This window comes from Colias eurytheme, chromosome 13 (genome assembly GCF_061535395.1).
Source record: "Colias eurytheme isolate Ceu_HAF_F1 chromosome 13, ilColEury1 Martin Lab GWU primary, whole genome shotgun sequence".
In the NCBI taxonomy this organism is placed as follows: domain Eukaryota; kingdom Metazoa; phylum Arthropoda; class Insecta; order Lepidoptera; family Pieridae; genus Colias; species Colias eurytheme.
This window is the reverse complement of record NC_142992.1, coordinates 10,913,846-10,934,250: the sequence shown is the minus strand read 5'-3', so window position 1 is coordinate 10,934,250 and position 20,405 is coordinate 10,913,846. Positions and strand designations below refer to the sequence as shown.

At 35.0% G+C, this 20,405-nt stretch overlaps 1 protein-coding gene across 1 annotated transcript in view; it reads left to right on the top strand.

Moving 5' to 3' along the window:
• Positions 1–5,969: 5,969 nt before the first annotated feature.
• Positions 5,970–20,405, top strand: part of retm (real-time) — a 65,003-nt gene continuing 50,567 nt past the window's right edge. Inside the window, exon 1 of the mRNA XM_090108550.1 lies at positions 5,970–6,317. Within this exon, the coding sequence (XP_089964676.1) occupies positions 6,255–6,317 (63 nt within the window). The 5' untranslated portion in view covers positions 5,970–6,254. The remainder of the gene's footprint in view (positions 6,318–20,405) is intronic.

Here is a 20,405-nt window from a genome sequence, read left to right as displayed (position 1 = left end):
TCTTAACATAGAATTACCAAATGTCTCAACTCACACAGTTTTAACCCAACCTGCTACAAGCGGACAAGAAGAGACCTTGGTCCTTACTTTTGGGGTCAGAAGTAAATTTAAAAGGTCACCCCTTGAATAAGGCATTAAAATAACAAAACAGGTAAATGGTTTAAATTATAAAACAGATTTTTAACATCCAACTAAACCGTGCGGTATCTTTTAATGTTTAGAGCCAACGTCGCAATCATAATCTAAACATGGCTGGTACTTTCAGTACAATGCATGAATTATTTATTTAAAACTGATAGGTCATAAACTCTGTACTGGAAACAAATATACTGAACCCAAGAGACTAAAATGATAAAGAGCTTATCTGTGTCCCAAAACTGCAATTACTACAGCTAAGTACGTTACTTTTAATCAATTCAGTTTTAAGATATAATTATGATTTACATCAGAACTTATATACCGAAAGTCTCGGGACTACATAACGTGACTTATTTATAATAGTGTTTGTGCATAACACTAGGCAGTCAACAGCTATATGAACGTCAGATAGGAAAAGAGCCAAATTTATCCAGTCAGTAATAAAGGATTTTAACTATACTTATTATAATTCAATCAACTACTACTAGCTACTCCGTACGTCTTTTGGGTAGACGGAGGCAAATAGGATTTTTATTCCAACTATATCATTTGATATTTTGAAAATGTACTCCACATTTTCATACCGTCAGAGTCATTTTGCAGATTATAGTGGTGCAGCACTGAACACTGTCTATTAGGTGGCTGGTGCTGCTGACCGGGCCTTCAGTTCCGCTTTCCAGAATACCTTCACCCTTCTAGGTGCTACTACTACTGAAATAGCGGTACTCTATCGCGTCGTTCAGGTCTCTAACTGACAGGATTTCTCATATTATCGTAACAACCTCGCTCGTTCTAATGCTGGGGCCACACTAACGGGAAATGCCATTAATTAACGCGATAATGAACGTTAACTTTAGGTGTAGCCAGTATGATTTAACAACGGCATTAACATTGCCGTTTGGCGAGGCGATAGCTTTATCGCGAGAATTAACGCAATGAAGCGGTCACACTACGTCCATCTTGCTAGAATTTTAGTAAAATTAACGCCGTTTTTATCGCCAACAATCGGCATTCACGTTGACCGTTCAAGTGTAGCCACCCACTTAACGCCTTAAAAATTATCGGAATAATTATCGCGATAAAGGGCATTAGACGTTAGACGTTAGTGTGGCCCCAGCATTACGAGAACAAATTATCGCCAAGGAATTCTGCTGCAGGATAATGGCAAGAGAGATTATAAGCTTAACTATGCATTATTATGCTCTGGAATATGGTGGATTTTGAGTACTATCGTCGTCTGGAAGTATCTCCTTTCGATTAACTTCATTAAGGATGCAGATCTGATCCCATCTTTGTTCCGTAGGAATGCTACGACAGTCTAAACGTTACACTGGACAAAGAAAATTGCCCTAAATATAGTCGGTTGTTCCAACATCCGTAATATGGCTAGCCTACCTTGCTAGCCCTTGATTGTAACTGCTACCAATGCAGGCATTGCTCTCGTGTTGTCCACAGTTGTGCGAGTGCAAAAATGAAGAACAGAGCTCGTGGGGAGCTATGTCCAATGAATCTGTGTTAAGATTATGACAGTATAGGACAGTTAGCTGTGGATGCGAAGACAGGACATTACTTTATTCATCCGTAAACACGCGAGGCAGCCACGGACAGCGATATAGCAAGAACTAAACTAGCAAAGTTTAGTTCGCTTACCAGACTTATATTTTAAAAGCCGTATAGTCTGTACCTACTGCATTTCATTTATTGCCCCCCCCCCCTCAAAGCAAAGAAATGAACAGTCATTTGGCAGAGCTTTCTCGTTAGGGTAGGGGTTCCAAGTAATATCTAATAATAAGAGGCTTTTGTTTGGATAGATTGACTTTCCGTTATTTATCCTCTATCCTATGTAACTCAACAGTCAGTATTCTCAGTATTCGTTGAGTACTTAAACGTTTTACGTAAATAGTTGTATATAACTTTATTATACAATATAATAATCCTGGTGGGATGACAAGAAACTTGTCTAACAAACGATTATCCTAATCCCTCAGCGATTTATTGTTTGAGCCCTGAAGAAAAATCTCATGGGTGCAATAATGAGGTCAAATGGGTTGAAAAACGAGTCAAATAAATTGCCTACAAGACCGGGCAACTAAAATAGGCCTATGAGAGGTCAAATATACGTAATCAATCGTTTGAAATTTGAAATTTGATTTTGAATCAATCGTCATTTGTTACATTCAATCGCTTTGCGATTAAAAAATCTCTTCCGATGTTTTTATATGAAAATTGGTCGGCTAGTGCCATTGAATGACGATACCACACATACCGTTGACACAAGGCTTGGTGACAATCCTCGAAACCACCGCCACAAATCATCTGCGAGATGATATTTGATCCGACTCGCCTTCCTTTGTTGTGAATAGGCTTTACATTGGTAAATACGATTTGTTCAATTCCAATTTCCATAATTGGTAAACCAATGGTGGTTTCCTGATTCCTGAAGCGTAAACTTTTAGGATACGAAGTATCAATTTCATGCGCCCATTATTTGACGTCTCTAACCTTTATTGTATTTATTAGGTCATATTACTATACTGCCCACTGTGAAGAAGATTTCAAAACCTTTTTCTACCTACCTTAGAAGAGTGAAGATCCGATACGGTCATATCCAAAACTTTTTTCGTGGGTCCTCGTTGACGAAAGCAAATATCTATGATCATTTTAATGATCAATCCTTTGTATATTTGCACCAATCGCCATCAAAGCCCCGCGAGGGCTGATATATATTTGCACCATGTCTCCGTGAGGTACTGTTGTAGTCAAAGCCCCGCGAGGGCTGATATATATTTGCACCATTTCTTCGTGAGGGACGGTTGTAATCAAAGCCCCGCGAGGGCTGATATATATTTGCACCATCTTTTCCGTGAGGGACGGTTGTAATCAAAGCCCCGCGAGGGCCGATATATATTTGCACCATTTCCCTGCGAGCGACAGCTGCGCGAGGGATGTTTGTAACTAGAAATAAGTAGGGCCTGCCAAAAAATGCTTAAGAGACACCCTGCGAGGGTGGATTTGACCTGGCTAACCCCTGCGAGGAGTAGTGGCCACATTTATGTATTCTGCTTCGAGCAAGAATACACCTTAGTGCTAATATAAAATTAGCAGTAAATAATCATTTAAATAATATAGCAATTAACAAGGTCCTTTAACTTATTTTCCAATGTTAGCGACAACTGTCCAGGATGAATTAATAAGAATTGATTTGACAATGGTAATTAATTATTATGTTTATATAAAAAAGAACTAACTATTTAATAAATTCATAATTCAAATCAATTCACTAAATTTTAAAATGAACTTCGATTCATTTTTATTTTTGTTCATGCAATCGATGTAACATTTAGTTGCTTTATATCCGTTAACATTCCTTACGAACGCAACCATACCGTCGTAGGACGTTATATTTAATTGAACAAAATAATCTCCACTCACCCGCAATTTTTTACTTTTTGTCAAGGTGTACAAGTTTATAATATTATTCTAAAACGTTAGAAGTGAATTGTAAATCCTTTGAAATAAATGTATCTAAATCTAATTTATATTAAGGTATCTCGATAATTATTATACGATAACCCTTTCAGCACAAGTTCAGTAAACCAAAGAATTTAATTGTAAAATTTTGGTACTTACTCGTTTAAACAAAAAAGTTGCATCATTTGAAACATAGGAAACGTAATTTTCAATCAAATTAGCCGTGTGTAATATGTATATTTTCACATAAAAACGGATCAGAATAATACTCATAAAAAGACACGTATAGACTACGGATAGTTTTGAATGTGTGGTACATTCATGGTACGTATCTACTATACATGAGCGAATTCCATCATTATTCAGTTGAGCTGTAACTCCCGTACGATTTATAAAATAATATCACAACATGTTCTGACATGTCGTGACTTCTTGGAGCTGACTCATCTCGTTCGATAATTTTTAGTAATAAACTATTATAGGAATTCCGAACCGTTCCTAGCGATAACGACAATGTAATAAAGTCGTAGCAATGGATTGTATGCCTGTAAAGCTTTGAGTTGGCTCATATCCATACTAAGTAGGTATTAATTGTAATTTTTCCAAGAAAAATTCACTTGTAACCTTGTAATAAAAACACATTATTAAAAATGAAATAAATAATTAAAAATATCTATATACAAGAGAGGGTATTTGATATATCTAGTAATATCAAATAATCACAAAAGTAATATTAACGATTCGAGTAAAGCCGAACGGTAACACCGTTAAAATAGCTTTACTCACAGTATTAAAAATTCAAATATTAATTAGTACATATTGCATAATGAAATATTTCAAAAGAAAAGTTACTATTTCAAGTAAAATGTAACGGTTGTATCGTTAATTTTAAATATCTTTTTTCATGCTATTAAGTATTTAAGCATATTGAAAAATAAACTATTGCTGAAGGATTCATTAAAAACCTCAGCATTTTAAATAAAGTCCAACGATTATACCGTTGACTTTAAAGATTTTTACTCATTTTTAAGTAAAATATTATTAGAATAGATGTAAAAATAACTCACTGTACCGATCCGACGGGATACACTTTTTAACACTTTTAGCACTTGCTTTAAGCAATACTTAATAGCACCAAGGTTGTAGTCTTGTAGACAACCTTCTCGCGGCGGAAGCTAGACGCCAATGAAAAAACATCCAGCGCCCGCACATTATCGTGCGCCCCGCCACCTGGTGGAGAGGTGTGCGAGAGAGATAGCATATATACAACGGAAAGAGAGGGCAAAATAGGCGGAAAAAGCTAGGTACCTTCTCAATGAAGTAAGCTTCAAATTACGGTCAAGTGTTTAATATTATAATAAACTTATTGATCTACATTGTTGATGTTTTATTTTTAATTTCCCTTAATTTGTATATGGATGAGAATTATTAGTAGTGCTGTTACCCAGCATCGATAATTTTATCGATATCGATATGAAGTTTTATCGATACTAGCACTCATAAAGAGACATCACTAGCAACGACAACTTTTAAATGTTGGCAGCAATGTGGGTCATGTTTGACGTAAACTTCATAGGTTGGTATATAAGATTTGACCTAAGTAATACATGCATATGTGTGCGTGAGCTCGAAATCGAAGTACTGAGTGCCGTCTCTTACTATATTACTTGCTCTGTGGTTGAAACTTGAAGGCCCCACAGGAAGGCCCGCTTACTCACTGTCTTGAAGATAGCTACAAGCAACGTGGAAAAAGAGCTCCGGAAGTATATTTTTTAATAAAATTAATTTTAATAACTTTAATTTTCTAATGAAAGGAATAATTATTTATTATAAATTATTTTAGAACAAGAGCTACAGAAATTTATTATAATTAATAATTATTGTACATTTTTGGATTTTATATTTTTTTTGAAGTTATACGGAAATGTACGGAAATCTTATGACAGATTAAATAAAGGAAATAAATTATTTTATTTTTACGTTATATTTAATTTATCTTTTCATAAAAATTACAATTAATTAGATAAATGTCTGTGTAGCAGAATGATATCCTCAAAACAATTTTTTACCACTCAATGTATAAAGTAGTATTGTACATGAATTGAATAAGAATAATTATTAAAGACAAATAAACATTATAGGCTTATATGAAACAATTAATCTTTTTAAAAGTGATTAGGTATTTAATTATTAATCTCTGATGAATAAAGAATTTTTTTTATATGTTCTAAATAATTTGTGTGGAAATTCGGAAATATTTTACTCTTTTTACTCTGTCCGTAGATTGCAAAAAATTGACAGTATCTGTCAGTATTTCATCCATTTTGTCTTGTTGACGCTCACTGATTGGTTTAATTTGCTACAACTTCAGTATAGTCCAAGCGATTCCATTTCGCTCGACGTTGTTAATTGTTTTGTGGCTGTGCCATCAGGCATAGCGATTCACGATTGCGGTATTTTTTTGTTTGACACTCATTTATTTTGGTATAATGTTTCGTGGGGAGTGAAAGGAATCTATGTTGATAACAATATTCGTGGACATTGTTTCATGAAATATCTTTGAAACAGTATGAACTAAGAACAAAGTTGCGTAAAGGATTAGTGATTTTTTTTGACGTGTTTATTTCCTTCGTGGGACTGCAATCATGGTGCAGGAATATGTCTCGCCCGTGAGGGTTCATAAATATCCTTTCGAAATGGTGATGGCGGTGAGTAATCTTTGTTAAAATACTTATCGCCCGATGATAGCTAACTTTGAAGACCTAAATATTCTGTGTCAAAGTTGTTATAGAGCAGTAAATAAGACATCCTTTCAAAATAATTTATAAACGTTCTAGTTATTTATTTTCTTAACTTTTATGTGTAAAAGTAAAATACTGAGCTTTTGCTTAGAATATAATGTAAGTGCTTATCAAACTATTTTCATTAAGCAGTAAATATGTATCTTGAATAACAACTTTCAATATGTTTCACTGTCCATCTCTTTCTTTGCCATTCATAATGTTTCTGGTATTAGAAAGAAAATTTGTTCATCGGTCAACCTTGATGAAATATTTAGTTAAAATTCATTGCATTTGTTTTCTTATTAGATTATTATTGTATAGAACAACTAGAAAAATAGAGAGTTTATAATTTTATTCAGACATATCTTTTACAGCTTTAAAATTGCCAATAAAATATAAATACGACCCATTGATTTATTCAAATATTCCTGTAATTTTGCACGCCTCATAAGCGAAGCGTTGAGGTGGGTACTACTGTCACTTCGCGCAAAACATCTGATTTTTTTATTATATCTAATCCTACTCACAATATTTTTAGCCAATTTTAACCATAAAAAGTATATTTGTTGATTATTATATTTGAGGTTTACCTATATTAAGTGTTAACACATTCTTCCAATATCACACATTTGTTTATTTTTATCCAAGAATAATTCATAATATATCCTAAGGATGTTTACATGTTGGCACTAAATTTACCATTCAAAATACATTGAAATGCTGTTGCCATCAAAATAATGAATAAAAAAATCATGTATAATATATAAATCTTTCATGAGGTGTAAATATGTATGATTTTTTGCTTGTTTTACAACTGCAGGAAATAATGGAAAGGTCAAATGAATAATTGATATGATAAAAAAAATATTTTTTTTTGTATCTTGTTACATATTTATCTTCTCTACATAATATGCATATACATACTCTATATTTGTATCTTGTTACATATTTATCTTCTCTACATAATATGCATATACATACTCTATATTTGTATCTTGTTACATATTTATCTTCTCTACATAATATGCATATACATACTCTATATTTGTATCTTGTTACATATTTATCTTCTCTACATAATATGCATATACATACTCTATATTTGTATCTTGTTACATATTTATCTTCTCTACATAATATGCATATACATACTCTATATTTGTATCTTGTTACATATTTATCTTCTCTACATAATATGCATATACATACTCTATATTTGTATCTTGTTACATATTTATCTTCTCTACATAATATGCATATACATACTCTATATTTGTATCTTGTTACATATTTATCTTCTCTACATAATATGCATATACATACTCTATATTTGTATCTTGTTACATATTTATCTTCTCTACATAATATGCATATACATACTCTATATTTGTATCTTGTTACATATTTATCTTCTCTACATAATATGCATATACATACTCTATATTTGTATCTTGTTACATATTTATCTTCTCTACATAATATGCATATACATACTCTATATTTGTATCTTGTTACATATTTATCTTCTCTACATAATATGCATATACATCACTACATAGTATAAAACAAAGTCGCTTTCTTTGTCCCTATGTCCCTATGTCCCTTTGTACGCTTAAATCTTTGAAACTACGCAACGGATTTTGATGCGGTTTTTTTTAATAGATAGAGTGATTCAAGAGGAAGGTTTATATGTATAATAAGATCCATTAAGTAGTGGAGAAGTACTGTTATTTTTGAGGTTTCTAATGTGATGTCGTAAAAAATTACATTTATTCCGCTTACATTGCAAACGCAGGCTGAACCCTACGAGTTTTATCAAAATAATGTACTAAGTATTATACACATTGAAAAGGTCTACAGAAAAGTCCGCGATGGTATATGTCTATCTCTTATGGATAACCCACAATAACTTTTTTTTGTCATTTACTTTTTACGACAAATAATGGCTAATTTTCGAAGCGATTTTAACCAATACAGCATTAATCCTTAACCAATTAAATACCATGGATACATTGTTCATTTAATATAGATCTATATGGCCCTTTACACCGTATGATTTAAGTGAATATTTTCGAAGATATTACAGATTTAAAAATTGCAGGACGTAGCGTTTGCGGCCGCCCGGCTATGTATTTTATACCCGTGCGATGCCGGAGGCCGGAGCGGGCCGCTATATTTTTATACCTATACTTACAACGTTCACAATTTTTCTGTAGTGTATTTAGTATCAGCATTGCACCCGTGCGAAGCCGGGGCGGGTCGCTAGTACTCTATATTTGGGATAGCTGGCTAGAGTTGCATAATACTATTAATTTTTATTCCGGTTAAAATTCACCTGTTTTATTACTACCAACAAAAAGTACAACAAATTGTTTAGGAAATGTTTTTAATACTTCTTTCAAATTACTAATGATAAAAAAATATTATTTCAGTTTCATATAGGTCACGTAATTTTTTACAAACAGTTTATCCCTCAGCCCCCGGAATCACAGACACAATAGAAAATCTATTGTGTCGTGGCCCGATCGGGCTGCTCGGTGGTCAAGGGGTTAAGGTCAGTTGTAAAGTATTTTCAGGTCAGGCAACAGTATATACTTATTGATATATGAATTGTCTGTGTTAAATATCTAGTTATACTATAATATTATAAAGTTGAAGAGTTTGTTTGTTGGCCACTAATCTCTCCATGTGTTTGCTTGCTAGCATTATATGAGTCAGACAGCCAAATAAATATTATATCAATAAGATTACATACACTTTCAATGATCCATTTGCCATCACCATTTTTGGAGCTGACATTTATTTGAATAGAATTCCAACAATATTTAACAAACACTAGCTATGCTCCGCGGTTTCACCCGCATTGCTCAGCTCCTGTTGGTTTTAGCGTGATATAGCCTATGGCCTCCTTCGATAAATGTTCTATCTAACATCAAAATATTTTTTTCTAATTGCACCAGTAGTTCTTGAGATAAGCGCGTTCAAACAAACAAACTCTTCAGCTTTATAATATTAGAATAAATTATACTAATTCAATAAAAACATTCATTTCTTAAGTGATTGTCCAGTATCTCACCTTCAAGCAATGTCACTTTGGCCTTGTTACAAAAGTAACAAATAAACAATTTTGTTGCAGCACTTAGTCAAATGGCTTTTATGTTTTATGAGTTTTTGAGGAATTCAGGTAATCTGCATAGAAAGTTTTTTATGAGCTTTTAATTTCTACATAGATGTAGGATAGGTTTTTTCAACCAAATTATTAATTTGGTCTGGTAGAACTAACACTCTTTAGATGTTTAAACAAAATATGCAATAAAAACCTTTTTGTATTTTTAAATCTGAGTAGGAATACATTAATTTTTTTTTCTGAAATAATGAGTGCGTAAAAGACTTGAATATCGATAAAAAATATAGCCTATTTTACTCCGTATATTTGTAGGCTTTCCAATGCTAAATATTTATTTTTTATCGACCCAGTAGTTTTACGATTAATGTTTACAAACCAACAAACAAAAGATCACATTTCACCATAAAACATTATTGTAATTTTTGAAAATGCATAATTATAAATTCCCAATGTGTATCTATAATTCGTTTTATCTAACCCTTTCGCTTGTTCCATTCGGTAGTCAAGAGTGAAAACGTCTCGTAAAAGATTAATTTTATGGCAGATAAAATGGCGCAATGGAAACGAAATCAGCACCTGTACCTCGTCTTAAAGCAGTATTATTTCCAGTGTGGAAAAGAGACAGCGCTATACAGATCTAGCGCCGTCACTTTCACACACTAGAAGTAATATTGCTTTAAGATGTGGTAACGTAGTTTCGCGGTATGCCGAGCGTTCATTGGAATTCGAGGCACGTCAATGTGAAATATATGTGTGGTGTAATGTTTACATGTGTTTAAAATTGTGAGCCGAAATATATGTATGCCTAAAATATTTAGCGTCGAAACGTGATGTTATATTAATTTATATCCAATATAATATATTATCGTCTTCGCGGTAAATAGTCTATCCAAGAAACTAACCAAAATAATTCTTCAATTCGATCTAGTAATTTTTAAGTTTAGTGCGTTCAACCAAACAAATTCTTCTGCTTTATAATCTCAGTGTATATTTTTGACAAAACATATTTTAATTTATTCAATGAATGAATGAATGAAAGAATGATAACAATTCTTAATTGCAATAAAAGAGTACCTAGAATCTAGACCATGAAGTATTTGACGCGAGAGTGGTCTCGCTCTTTATACCTTTTCTAGATAATCTTCTTCTTATATATAAAAATGAATCGCAAAATGTGTTGGTAAGCGCATAACTCGAGAACAGCTGAACCGATTTCGATAATTCTTTTTTTATTATATTCCTTGAAGTACGAGGATGGTTCTTATGTAGAGAAAACGTAAACATGTACCACGGGCGAAGCCGGGGCGGACCGCTAGTCTTCTTATATATAAAAATGAATCGCAAAATGTGTTGGTAAGCGCATAACTCGAGAACGGCTGAACCGATTTCGATAATTCTTTTTTTATTATATTCCTTGAAGTACGAGGATGGTTTTTATGTAGAGAAAACGTAAATATGTACCACGGGCGAAGCCGGGGCGGACCGCTAGTATACATATATGTCGGAGACGGTCAATAGCGCGGATGTAAAACGACTCTAAGCACGAGTTCCGGGAGGTGGCAGCACAGTGAAGTTGGCGACTTACTTCATGCTTGTAGCGGGTCGAGCCCGTGAAGGCTCGCCCTCGGGACTGCACTTCACATTCGAACATCGAAGAGTTCGGATCTTCCACTACTAGGAACTGTTAACCTTTTCTTTGCTAGTGTTTAAATGTGTAACGTAACGGTTATTAAAGTGATTGTATTGTATGGTAAAACTGACATGATTAAAAAGAGCAACTATGGAGTTTCTTGCCGGTTCTTCTCTGTAGATACTGCTTTCCGAATCGGTGGTAAATAAAGAAATGATTGAGTTTGAGGTGTTTCTTTGCTCGATTACCCAACGCAACGCCCACAGCTTGAAAATAGATTCACAATCTACATCTTGCTCCGACATCAGAATTGGGATCAAATCGAGCAAATGAGAAAACACGTGGCGATAACCTCGATACGATATACGATAACCTGATTAAAAGTCAAAGCGCCGCAACCACGTGGCACTTCGATCCAGTTTCAACGGGAAGAAGCATCCTACAGATCTACGAGCATACGTGTCACTGAGCAGCCGGTGACAAAGGGAGAGCTCGTTATGTGCGGGCGGGGTGGCAACTTCGCCTCGCGCTGCGCGGATGCCACTGCCGCTCGAATCACCGCGTCGGAAGCCGTATCATCGCGAGCAGCGCCGTGTCATCATCATGCACCGTGCCATCGCGTCGAGCGTCCGGCTTCGAGCATCATGCGTCGAGCGTCGAGCATCATGCGTCGAGCATCATGCGTCGAGCGTAGAGCGTCATGCGTGGCGCCATGTGGTGCATTACGCATCCATACTGAGCGCCGCGGCACCAAGCTGGGCTCCGCGACACCGCGCCAGGCGTTGCACATCCACGCCAGGCACCGCAATACCATGCCGGGCGTCGCGCTACCATCACTACCATCAACACTTCGAGCCTGAGATCACCGGAACCAGAGCGACGTGTCGACGTGTCGTGCAACTATCCTTCAATCTCATACAAAACCGGTCAGTAGATAACATTTCACTTTGAGTGTACAGTAAGATAAAGAAAGTAGGTTTTCAAAATGTGGTAACTTCAAGTAACATATGAAAGAAAAAGAAATTTATTGCCAAAAACATTAGTTACAAAATTTATTTTAAATTAATTGAGGAAAATGGTCACAGCCGCGGCAAAATGCTGCACAAAAACAGTGCTGATTTACAGGTTGTACCGAATGTAAAGATTAGATTTTGTTAAAAGTTGTAGCCTACAAGACCAGTGTATAGTTAAATCGTATTGCATTACATTTAACTCAACTTATTTACGCAGTGTTGTTATTATTAGGTCGTGCGATATTGCTTTACGGTTTTGTAGTTAGTTAAAACTTATTCCATTACATTCAGCCCATCTTAGTTACGCAGTCATAAATTAACAGTACCTATTTCACTTATTCAGGGACGGGTTCACTTTAGTAGGTAATTCACGTAATTTTAAAAAATACTTTGTGGCGTAAGCACTGCCTTCAAGATAAATTAAGTAACGAATTGCTTTAATGTTTGTTATTTTGTGAGCTAACACTAACAAAGAAAGCACATTAATTGGTACACTGCATCCAGATCCTTCAATCGAACGTAAACAATAAACATTCACTTGTCCGTGTATCAAAACAAAAACAGTATGCGAATTACTTTTAAATTGGTTTCTTAACTACCCGCGTTAGTTTCTTGACTACCCGCATTAGTTTCTTAAACTACCTGCGTTACTTTTTATTTAGGCTATAAGTGCTATAACCCTTGACAAAATATAGCAATTAATTGCTACACAAAGACAGCCTTATTGCTATTCGATTAAAAACGAAAAGCAATGCGTGTGCATTAGAGGTTTAAAAACTTTTCGTAGGTTTTATTTAAGGTGATATTTGAGGTAATTCCTTAAAATAAAGTTGTGAACAATTCACAGTATACAGTTTTACGATATGAAGTTTTATGAAATGTTACAGATTTACTTTGATCGAATAAAAGGTAAATCGAGGCATTTAGTTTTGAATTTTTACTTGGAGAATTTATTAGGTCCTTATTTAGGCAGTTCATAATACAATGTTGCAGATAATTAGCGTGTTCAAATAAACATCTGGCCTAAGAAATGTTATGATTGGAATACGGGTCTAGATTTAGTTTGAGTACGTAACTTGATTGCTTTAAAATTATTTTAACTATCTCATCGACGTTTGGGTCCGTTCAATGTAAAGATATTAAGACTGTTGAAAATAATCTTAAGGTTAATAGCGCCATTACAGTTTACATACTATCGTCAGATAATGTCTGTTTAATTGCATAGAGAAAAGAAAAACCCATCCAGGTTTTCTGAAGGTTTTTGAAGTGAAACTTCTTTATCGGGGTTGAAAAAAAAATTTTAGTGTAACATTTTTTCGTTACGCGTGACATTTTTCCGTTACGCACCATTTTTTTCTTATCCCTATCACGCGTGATTCGACATATTTCTCTAAAGTTGCATATAGTAAATTATTTTTTGAAAAATAAGGTCATAAAGAAGTTTCATTTCTTACGTGTGTACACGTACGCGTAGTACACGCACATATTTTTTTTGTTTTTTTAGCTTCAAATAAGTCCTAAACGTGGAGTAATCGATAGTACCTAATCGATTTACATCGATGGTACCTAATCGATTCACATCGATAGTACCTAATCGATTTACATCGATAGTACCTAATCGATTTACATTTGTGCATTTAATGTAATTTCTTGATAATAGTTTTTGTGACTAGCTGCAGTTTAACATCAACTGAATACATCAATTAGGTAGTTGTACAGTAGTTGTTGAGCAGTTCAATCTTATTACGTTGAAACTAAAATTTAGCTCAGCCCTTTTGCCGTTCGATATTAGATTAACAGATGAGTTTAAGCCTACACTTATTAATTGTTTTAAGTTAAGTTTTCAAAAGCAAACATACCGTTAAGGAATTTAGCCATATGCAAATTTGCCGATAAAAAAAAGTTTTGAAGGGGTTCTCGCGATTTTTTTTGTAGGCAGATATGTTATCACATGATTACTTTAAATTCAAGTTGGTAAATATTCAGTTGAGAATAAGCTTTCACCACTTTTGGAGTGTTTTCTGCGGTTCAGTTACGAATTATTCGTTTTAAACTTTTTAAGATGTTATTTTTGTGCTGTTGTCACATTTGTTTGTCAATGATCATAACAACAAAATAAAACTGCTGTTAAAATTTGAGCAAGCTGCACAGGCTGTCACTATGATAGACTTGGGAGGTATAATTCAGTAGAGTTGTAGTGGAGTATAGTTGTAGCATACTGATGGTTGTGTTGTCTCGTACGTTGTGAAGTAAATGTGTGTTGCGTGAAATAATATTGTGATGGTAATGTAGTTCATCGAAGGATTGTGGTGTTCTATCTGGCATGAGGTCCAGGATAGTAGATGTGTGTTCTGACTGGTCAGGAGGACCGGGGCAGTATGGTTACCCTGTAAGGTCAGTGTGGGCTGAGGCAGGATGGTAGTTATTTTGGTATCCCGAGATGAATTACCGTAGTAATGTAGTGTGAGAAATGGCGTACGGGGACACATGATTGTCAGTATGGCTGTATAGGAGATAACTAGAGTTTATTACAACGAAAGACGATTTAGAATATTGATTCTGTTGGTTGAGTAATAGTCGGTTCAGATTTCACTTTTTTTAACTGTTGAGCTATTGAATCCTATAAACACCAATAATCACTCTGAAAAGATGGATTTTGTTTTAAATACTATGTTCGGGTAACTTCACCTTGTTAACATATTGAGGATGCCTGAGGGCCAAGTACCACTTGAAGTTGATTAATGTTTGAAATTTGAGTTTGAGTTGAGTGATAGCGATGAATCTTAGTTCGGTTGGTCAGAGTGTGCCAGTAGTCATTTCGTAGCCGTAGTCCGTTGAAATCGGTGTCTGCTATTAGGGGTTATGGCTGCTTATAGTAAACCGTGGATACGCGGTATTACCGTAGTCCGTTTGAAATCGGCGTCTGCTATTAGGAGTACAGATAGCTGCTTGTAGTAAACCGTGGATACGCGGTGGGCGAGTGACGCTGGCGGAGGTTGGGTCTTGGAGAGACCATTGGAATATGGGAGTCCGTGGGACTCGGCATTCGGAGGAATGCGTGTGTGTTGTTGGGCTTAGTGAAAAGCCAGAGTTTGCATTCGGAGGAATGCGTGTGTGATGTTGGGCTTAGTGAAAAGCCAGAGTTGGCATTCGGTGGAATGCGTGTGTGATGATGGGCTTAGTGAAAAGCCACAGGCCTCTGATAAGATTCATGCTCTAGTTTTTTTTGTGATACTTTAATAATGATCTGCTGATGACAATAGCAGTGAAAGTGGTATTTGGTTGCTTAAGCGCTATTTTCTTTTAGTAGTTAGTAGTTCATAAATTTAATCGAAATGATCAGGATTCAATGTTTCATTATTTTAATCAAAATGGTTAATTTCAAAGGGTTGAAGTTGGAAATTATTTTAGGATATTCTAATTTCTATAGGATCCTTTGCTATAGGACGTTTCTTGTACAAATTTCATGATTCTGTGTTCACAAGAAATATCCTGAAGGTTCCTCGTGTCCCCTGCGAATGTCGAAAACTGCTATCTTTTGATCGACTGTTATAACTTTTCAAAGCTTAACGGGACGATGGTATGCGATATGAATTTCAAAGGTCTTGATAGATAGACTGATAGACTTACGGACAACTAAGTGATCTTGGATTTAGTTTTTTTCAGTTTTGTGGTTTAAAAGCCTAAAAATTAAATATCAGAGTTTAATTGTAAAATTTGTCAGGATTGGCCGAAGAGCATGTACTGTGCGAGATGTTTTCTGTGTTACAGCACCCACAAACACGAGGACGTGTTCAGCGCAGGATGGCCGTGTCGGAGACGGTCAATAGCGCGGATGTAAAACGACTCTAAGCACGAGTTCCGGGAGGTGGCAGCACAGTGAAGTTGGCGACTTACTTCATGCTTGTAGCGGGTCGAGCCCGTGAAGGCTCGCCCTCGGGACTGCACTTCACATTCGAACATCGAAGAGTTCGGATCTTCCACTACTAGGAACTGTTAACCTTTTCTTTGCTAGTGTTTAAATGTGTAACGTAACGGTTATTAAAGTGATTGTATTGTATGGTAAAACTGACATGATTAAAAAGAGCAACTATGGAGTTTCTTGCCGGTTCTTCTCTGTAGATACTGCTTTCCGAATCGGTGGTAAATAAAGAAATGATTGAGTTTGAGGTGTTTCTTTGCTCGATTACCCAACGCAACGCCCACAGCTTGAAAATAGATTCACAATCTACATCTTGCTCCGACATATATATTTAGTTACATAAATTTTCGTTCTTATGACAAGATGTGTTACATAGAAAGTATTTTCTAATAATATTATGCAATTACTCTTATTAATACCTAGTAAAATAAACATAACATCTGATTTCATCGGATTAATTAATGCAACGAATAAATCGTATTTTCTAAACAAACTCGTGTAAGATCAAACACGTGAAAGCATTAAGCACATATCTTTGTTAACTTGCGATATCTTAAGTAAATGGAAAATTTACCGCAAAACAAAGAATTCGATTCATTAGAATCACATTATTGAATCGATTTAGAGAAATCGTTTTTACGCTTTGTGAAACATTATTTTGAAGGATGTCGACTTTCTAAATGGTGAAGATATCATCGTGATTCGATCCAAGATTCAAGGTTAGTTGGAATTACTTTATTTAAAAAACTAGCTGTGCCCCGCGGTTTTACTCGCATTGCTTGGCTTCTATTGGTCTTAGCGTGATGCTATGACATAAGGTATCTTATGTCATAGCATATAGGCCTCCCTCGATAAATGGACTATCAAACAGTGAAATAATTTTTCAAATCGGACCCGAGATTTCTGAGAAAAGTGCGTTCAATCTTCAACTTTATAAAATTAGTATCTATAGATTTTCGCCTGAATTTGCTTCATGTAATGTTTATGTAATGTTTTTTTATATGTAAACAGAACTGTATGTCACTTATTTTCGGTATGTTTTGTAAACGCAGCGGATACACGGTCATTGATCTTGCTGTAATTGTTGCAAAAATTAACAACAACCGATGACCTACTCGGTACTTGCCACTTGGTAGGTAGTCGACGCCATTAAAGTAGGTAACCTGAAATTTTAAACAATGATGTTTAGTCAAAAGAAATGTCGGAGAAAGGGCGCGTTCCCACCGTGTCGTGACGACAGATAATCGTGTAGTTTTAAGTGTCGTGGCTTATATGTTTAAATGGAGGTGTTCACATTTAGAACGACACAATTTAATGTCGTCTACGACAGTTTTTGCAGTGACGACACTTTGTCGTGACAGTGGGAACAGCAAGTACGACAGTCGTAAAACGATAAAAAAATCGTGGACGGCAACTCTATGTAGACGAACACGTGTTTTCCTTTCCCTCTCGCACCCGCGCGCCCTTCGCGTCTGTATTCGGTTTGCTTTTCCCAACCCAAGCGAACGCAGACTCTGCGTCGCAGAGGCAACTAGATTTGTAGCTTGCTGATGATGCGAGCGATCTGAGCGATCCAATGGGAACAGCTAGATACGACAGTCGCTAAACGATAAAAAATGTTGACGACAAACAATCGTTATAATGGGAACAGGTAGAGACGACAGTCGTCGAACGATAAATTAGTCGTTACGACATAGTGGGAACGCGCCCTAAGTATGTCAAATTAAAATGTTTGGATGTTTACAGCGTTACTTCGTTATTTTGATCTTAGTTATGCCTGTCAAGCATTAATACACAAAGAGCAAAAGATAAAATAAAATTTCGCTATCGTGTATATTTACTTAACTTATTCCTAGAAATTAAAGAAGCAAAATAACACAAGTATAAAACTACGAATACCTATAGAAAAGAAAACATGTATATACGCATTTTATTAGAAGTTTATGCTTCTGACGAAATACCTATAATACACATATTTTATGCTTCTGATAAGTTTAATGTGGTCACTTTCACGATGACGTTAAATCTGTGTTTAAAGAGAGACCATTTTATGCATGTCTGATTTATGTTTGAGCATCTGGTTTAACGGTTTGCATAAAGAATAACAAAGCACGTCCAGATAGACATGTATCCGTTTATTTCAAAGATGAAGGAATCTGTGTCATAGATGGATAGAAAAACAAATAGAAAAAAATAGATAGACACAAAGACTCAGCACAAATATAACAGGCATATGATACTTCAGACTCAGAGGCTAGCGGCACAGAAAACTTTAAAAACAAGAAAAACGATATAATATATAGAGAGAGAAATGATTCAGAAACTACCCATTTACATAATCTCCTATAAATCATATGGCATGTGGAATGTTGTTAAGTAAAATGCTAATTTGTTTCAAGTATGCTAATGTGCGTGCACTATTGCTAGCGATGTTAATGAATTATAATATGTGCTGTCCTCGTGAGAAACATGTCTCGTGTTTGTTTTACGATCACAATATAGTCCATTCAGAACACCGGATGTGTGCAGATTGAACTAGTTTAGAGCTTTGAACGTTTATAGTCAGTTGGAGTAACTAGTAATAGAGAACTGGTAGTTTTATAAAATACTAGCTGCGCTCCGCGGTTTCACCCGCGTGGCTCCGCTCCTGTTGGTCTTAGCGTGATCATATATAGCCTTTAGCCTTCCTCGATGAATGGGCTATCTAACACCGAAATAATTTTTCAAATCGGACCAGTAGTTTCTGAGATTAGCGCGTTCAAAGTAACAAATAAACAAACTCTTCAGCTTTATAATATTAGTATAGATTACTGCTTTATTTAACTGGTTTGCCCAATAATAAATGTTCTTAAATTGTGGAGATTTTCTTTAGATTGGACTGTGCTTATAAAATAAATCTGCTCCTTCTACGATCGTAAGGATTTGTTCAGTTTCCGTGCTGGTTGTTCTTATAAGTTATAAGTTCTTATAACCTGGTTATACTTGAGATACTGATAGTTTCCTTATTATCATACTTGCCAGGTTTATGTAAGTGAAGTGTGCTTCTATGAGTATTGGCAGATTTCGTAGTAGAATTTTGTTGAATGTTACTTAGTTTTAGTTTTTAACATAGAAGGATTTACACTCTACAGGGTCAATTATTGTCAGGTGCTCAATAATATTGTCTTTAAAGTGTACTTACAAATAACGAAACAAATGAACAATGCATGATTTAGTATGCATATTGTTTGAAGTCACGTGAAGGACAGCATTTCTCATAAAAATAAACATTGAATGATGCCAAGTAGGAACGTGTGAGAATTTGATATTTTGATTTATGACATTCAAATGTAATAAATATAAAATTTTAAAGAATACAAAAAATGCGATCACATAAAAAGAAGGAAACAAGTCAATAACTGCGTTAAAAACAACCGACTTCAAACTTGCACTTGCAACATTTACAAATACAGACAAAAATGCTCATAAAATAAAAACTACTGGGCCTATCCGAATAAAAATTTTATGGGACCAATTTGACACCATCCCGCATCGAACAAAAAAAGAATCACGTAAATCGGTTCAGAAACCACGGAGTAATCGATGTACATACATTAAAAAAAAAAAAAACATACCGGCCGAATAATTGATAATCTCCTCCTTTTTTTTGAAGTCGGTTAAAAAATTTCGATCACGGAAGACGCGGGTTTGAATCCCGTGGTCGTGATCGATTTTTTCTATTTTTTTTTAAATTTAGGTATTATCTCCGAGAAATAAATGAAGAATATGTAATCGGATCTGATTATCTTCAAGGGTCAAATAATAATAGGACATTAAAAATGATATGGATACAGGATAACCTTTGACACGCACTTAATTTATATCTATTTAGAAATATTATATGTGGGTGTTAGATACACAAAGGAAGTATTTTCGATACGGCTTAACCCAATTCCACTATTACTTTTTTATCGCTCATAGAAATAGTTTTTATGATGGGTGGATTGGGGGGTGGATTGTCTGTTTTATCACTTTTTCCGGAGACGAGTGTGTAAATTGAATAATGCAATAACACGATATTGTTGGCAATGAGATCATTCACTCGGTGCAAATGAAAATATAGTGCGTTGATCTTCATGTCTTGTTTGTTATGATTTCGAACTTGATATTGAAGATTTCACTTAGAATGTGTTGAGCGTGTGATACCATTTATCAATGACAGAAAAAATTCATCTGACCTGTATCTTAGTATGCGATAATATTTTTTTACGATATTATCAAAAACTAAACGAACAAAACTTGAATACTAATGTACCTATACAGTATTGTTCAATAGAGAATG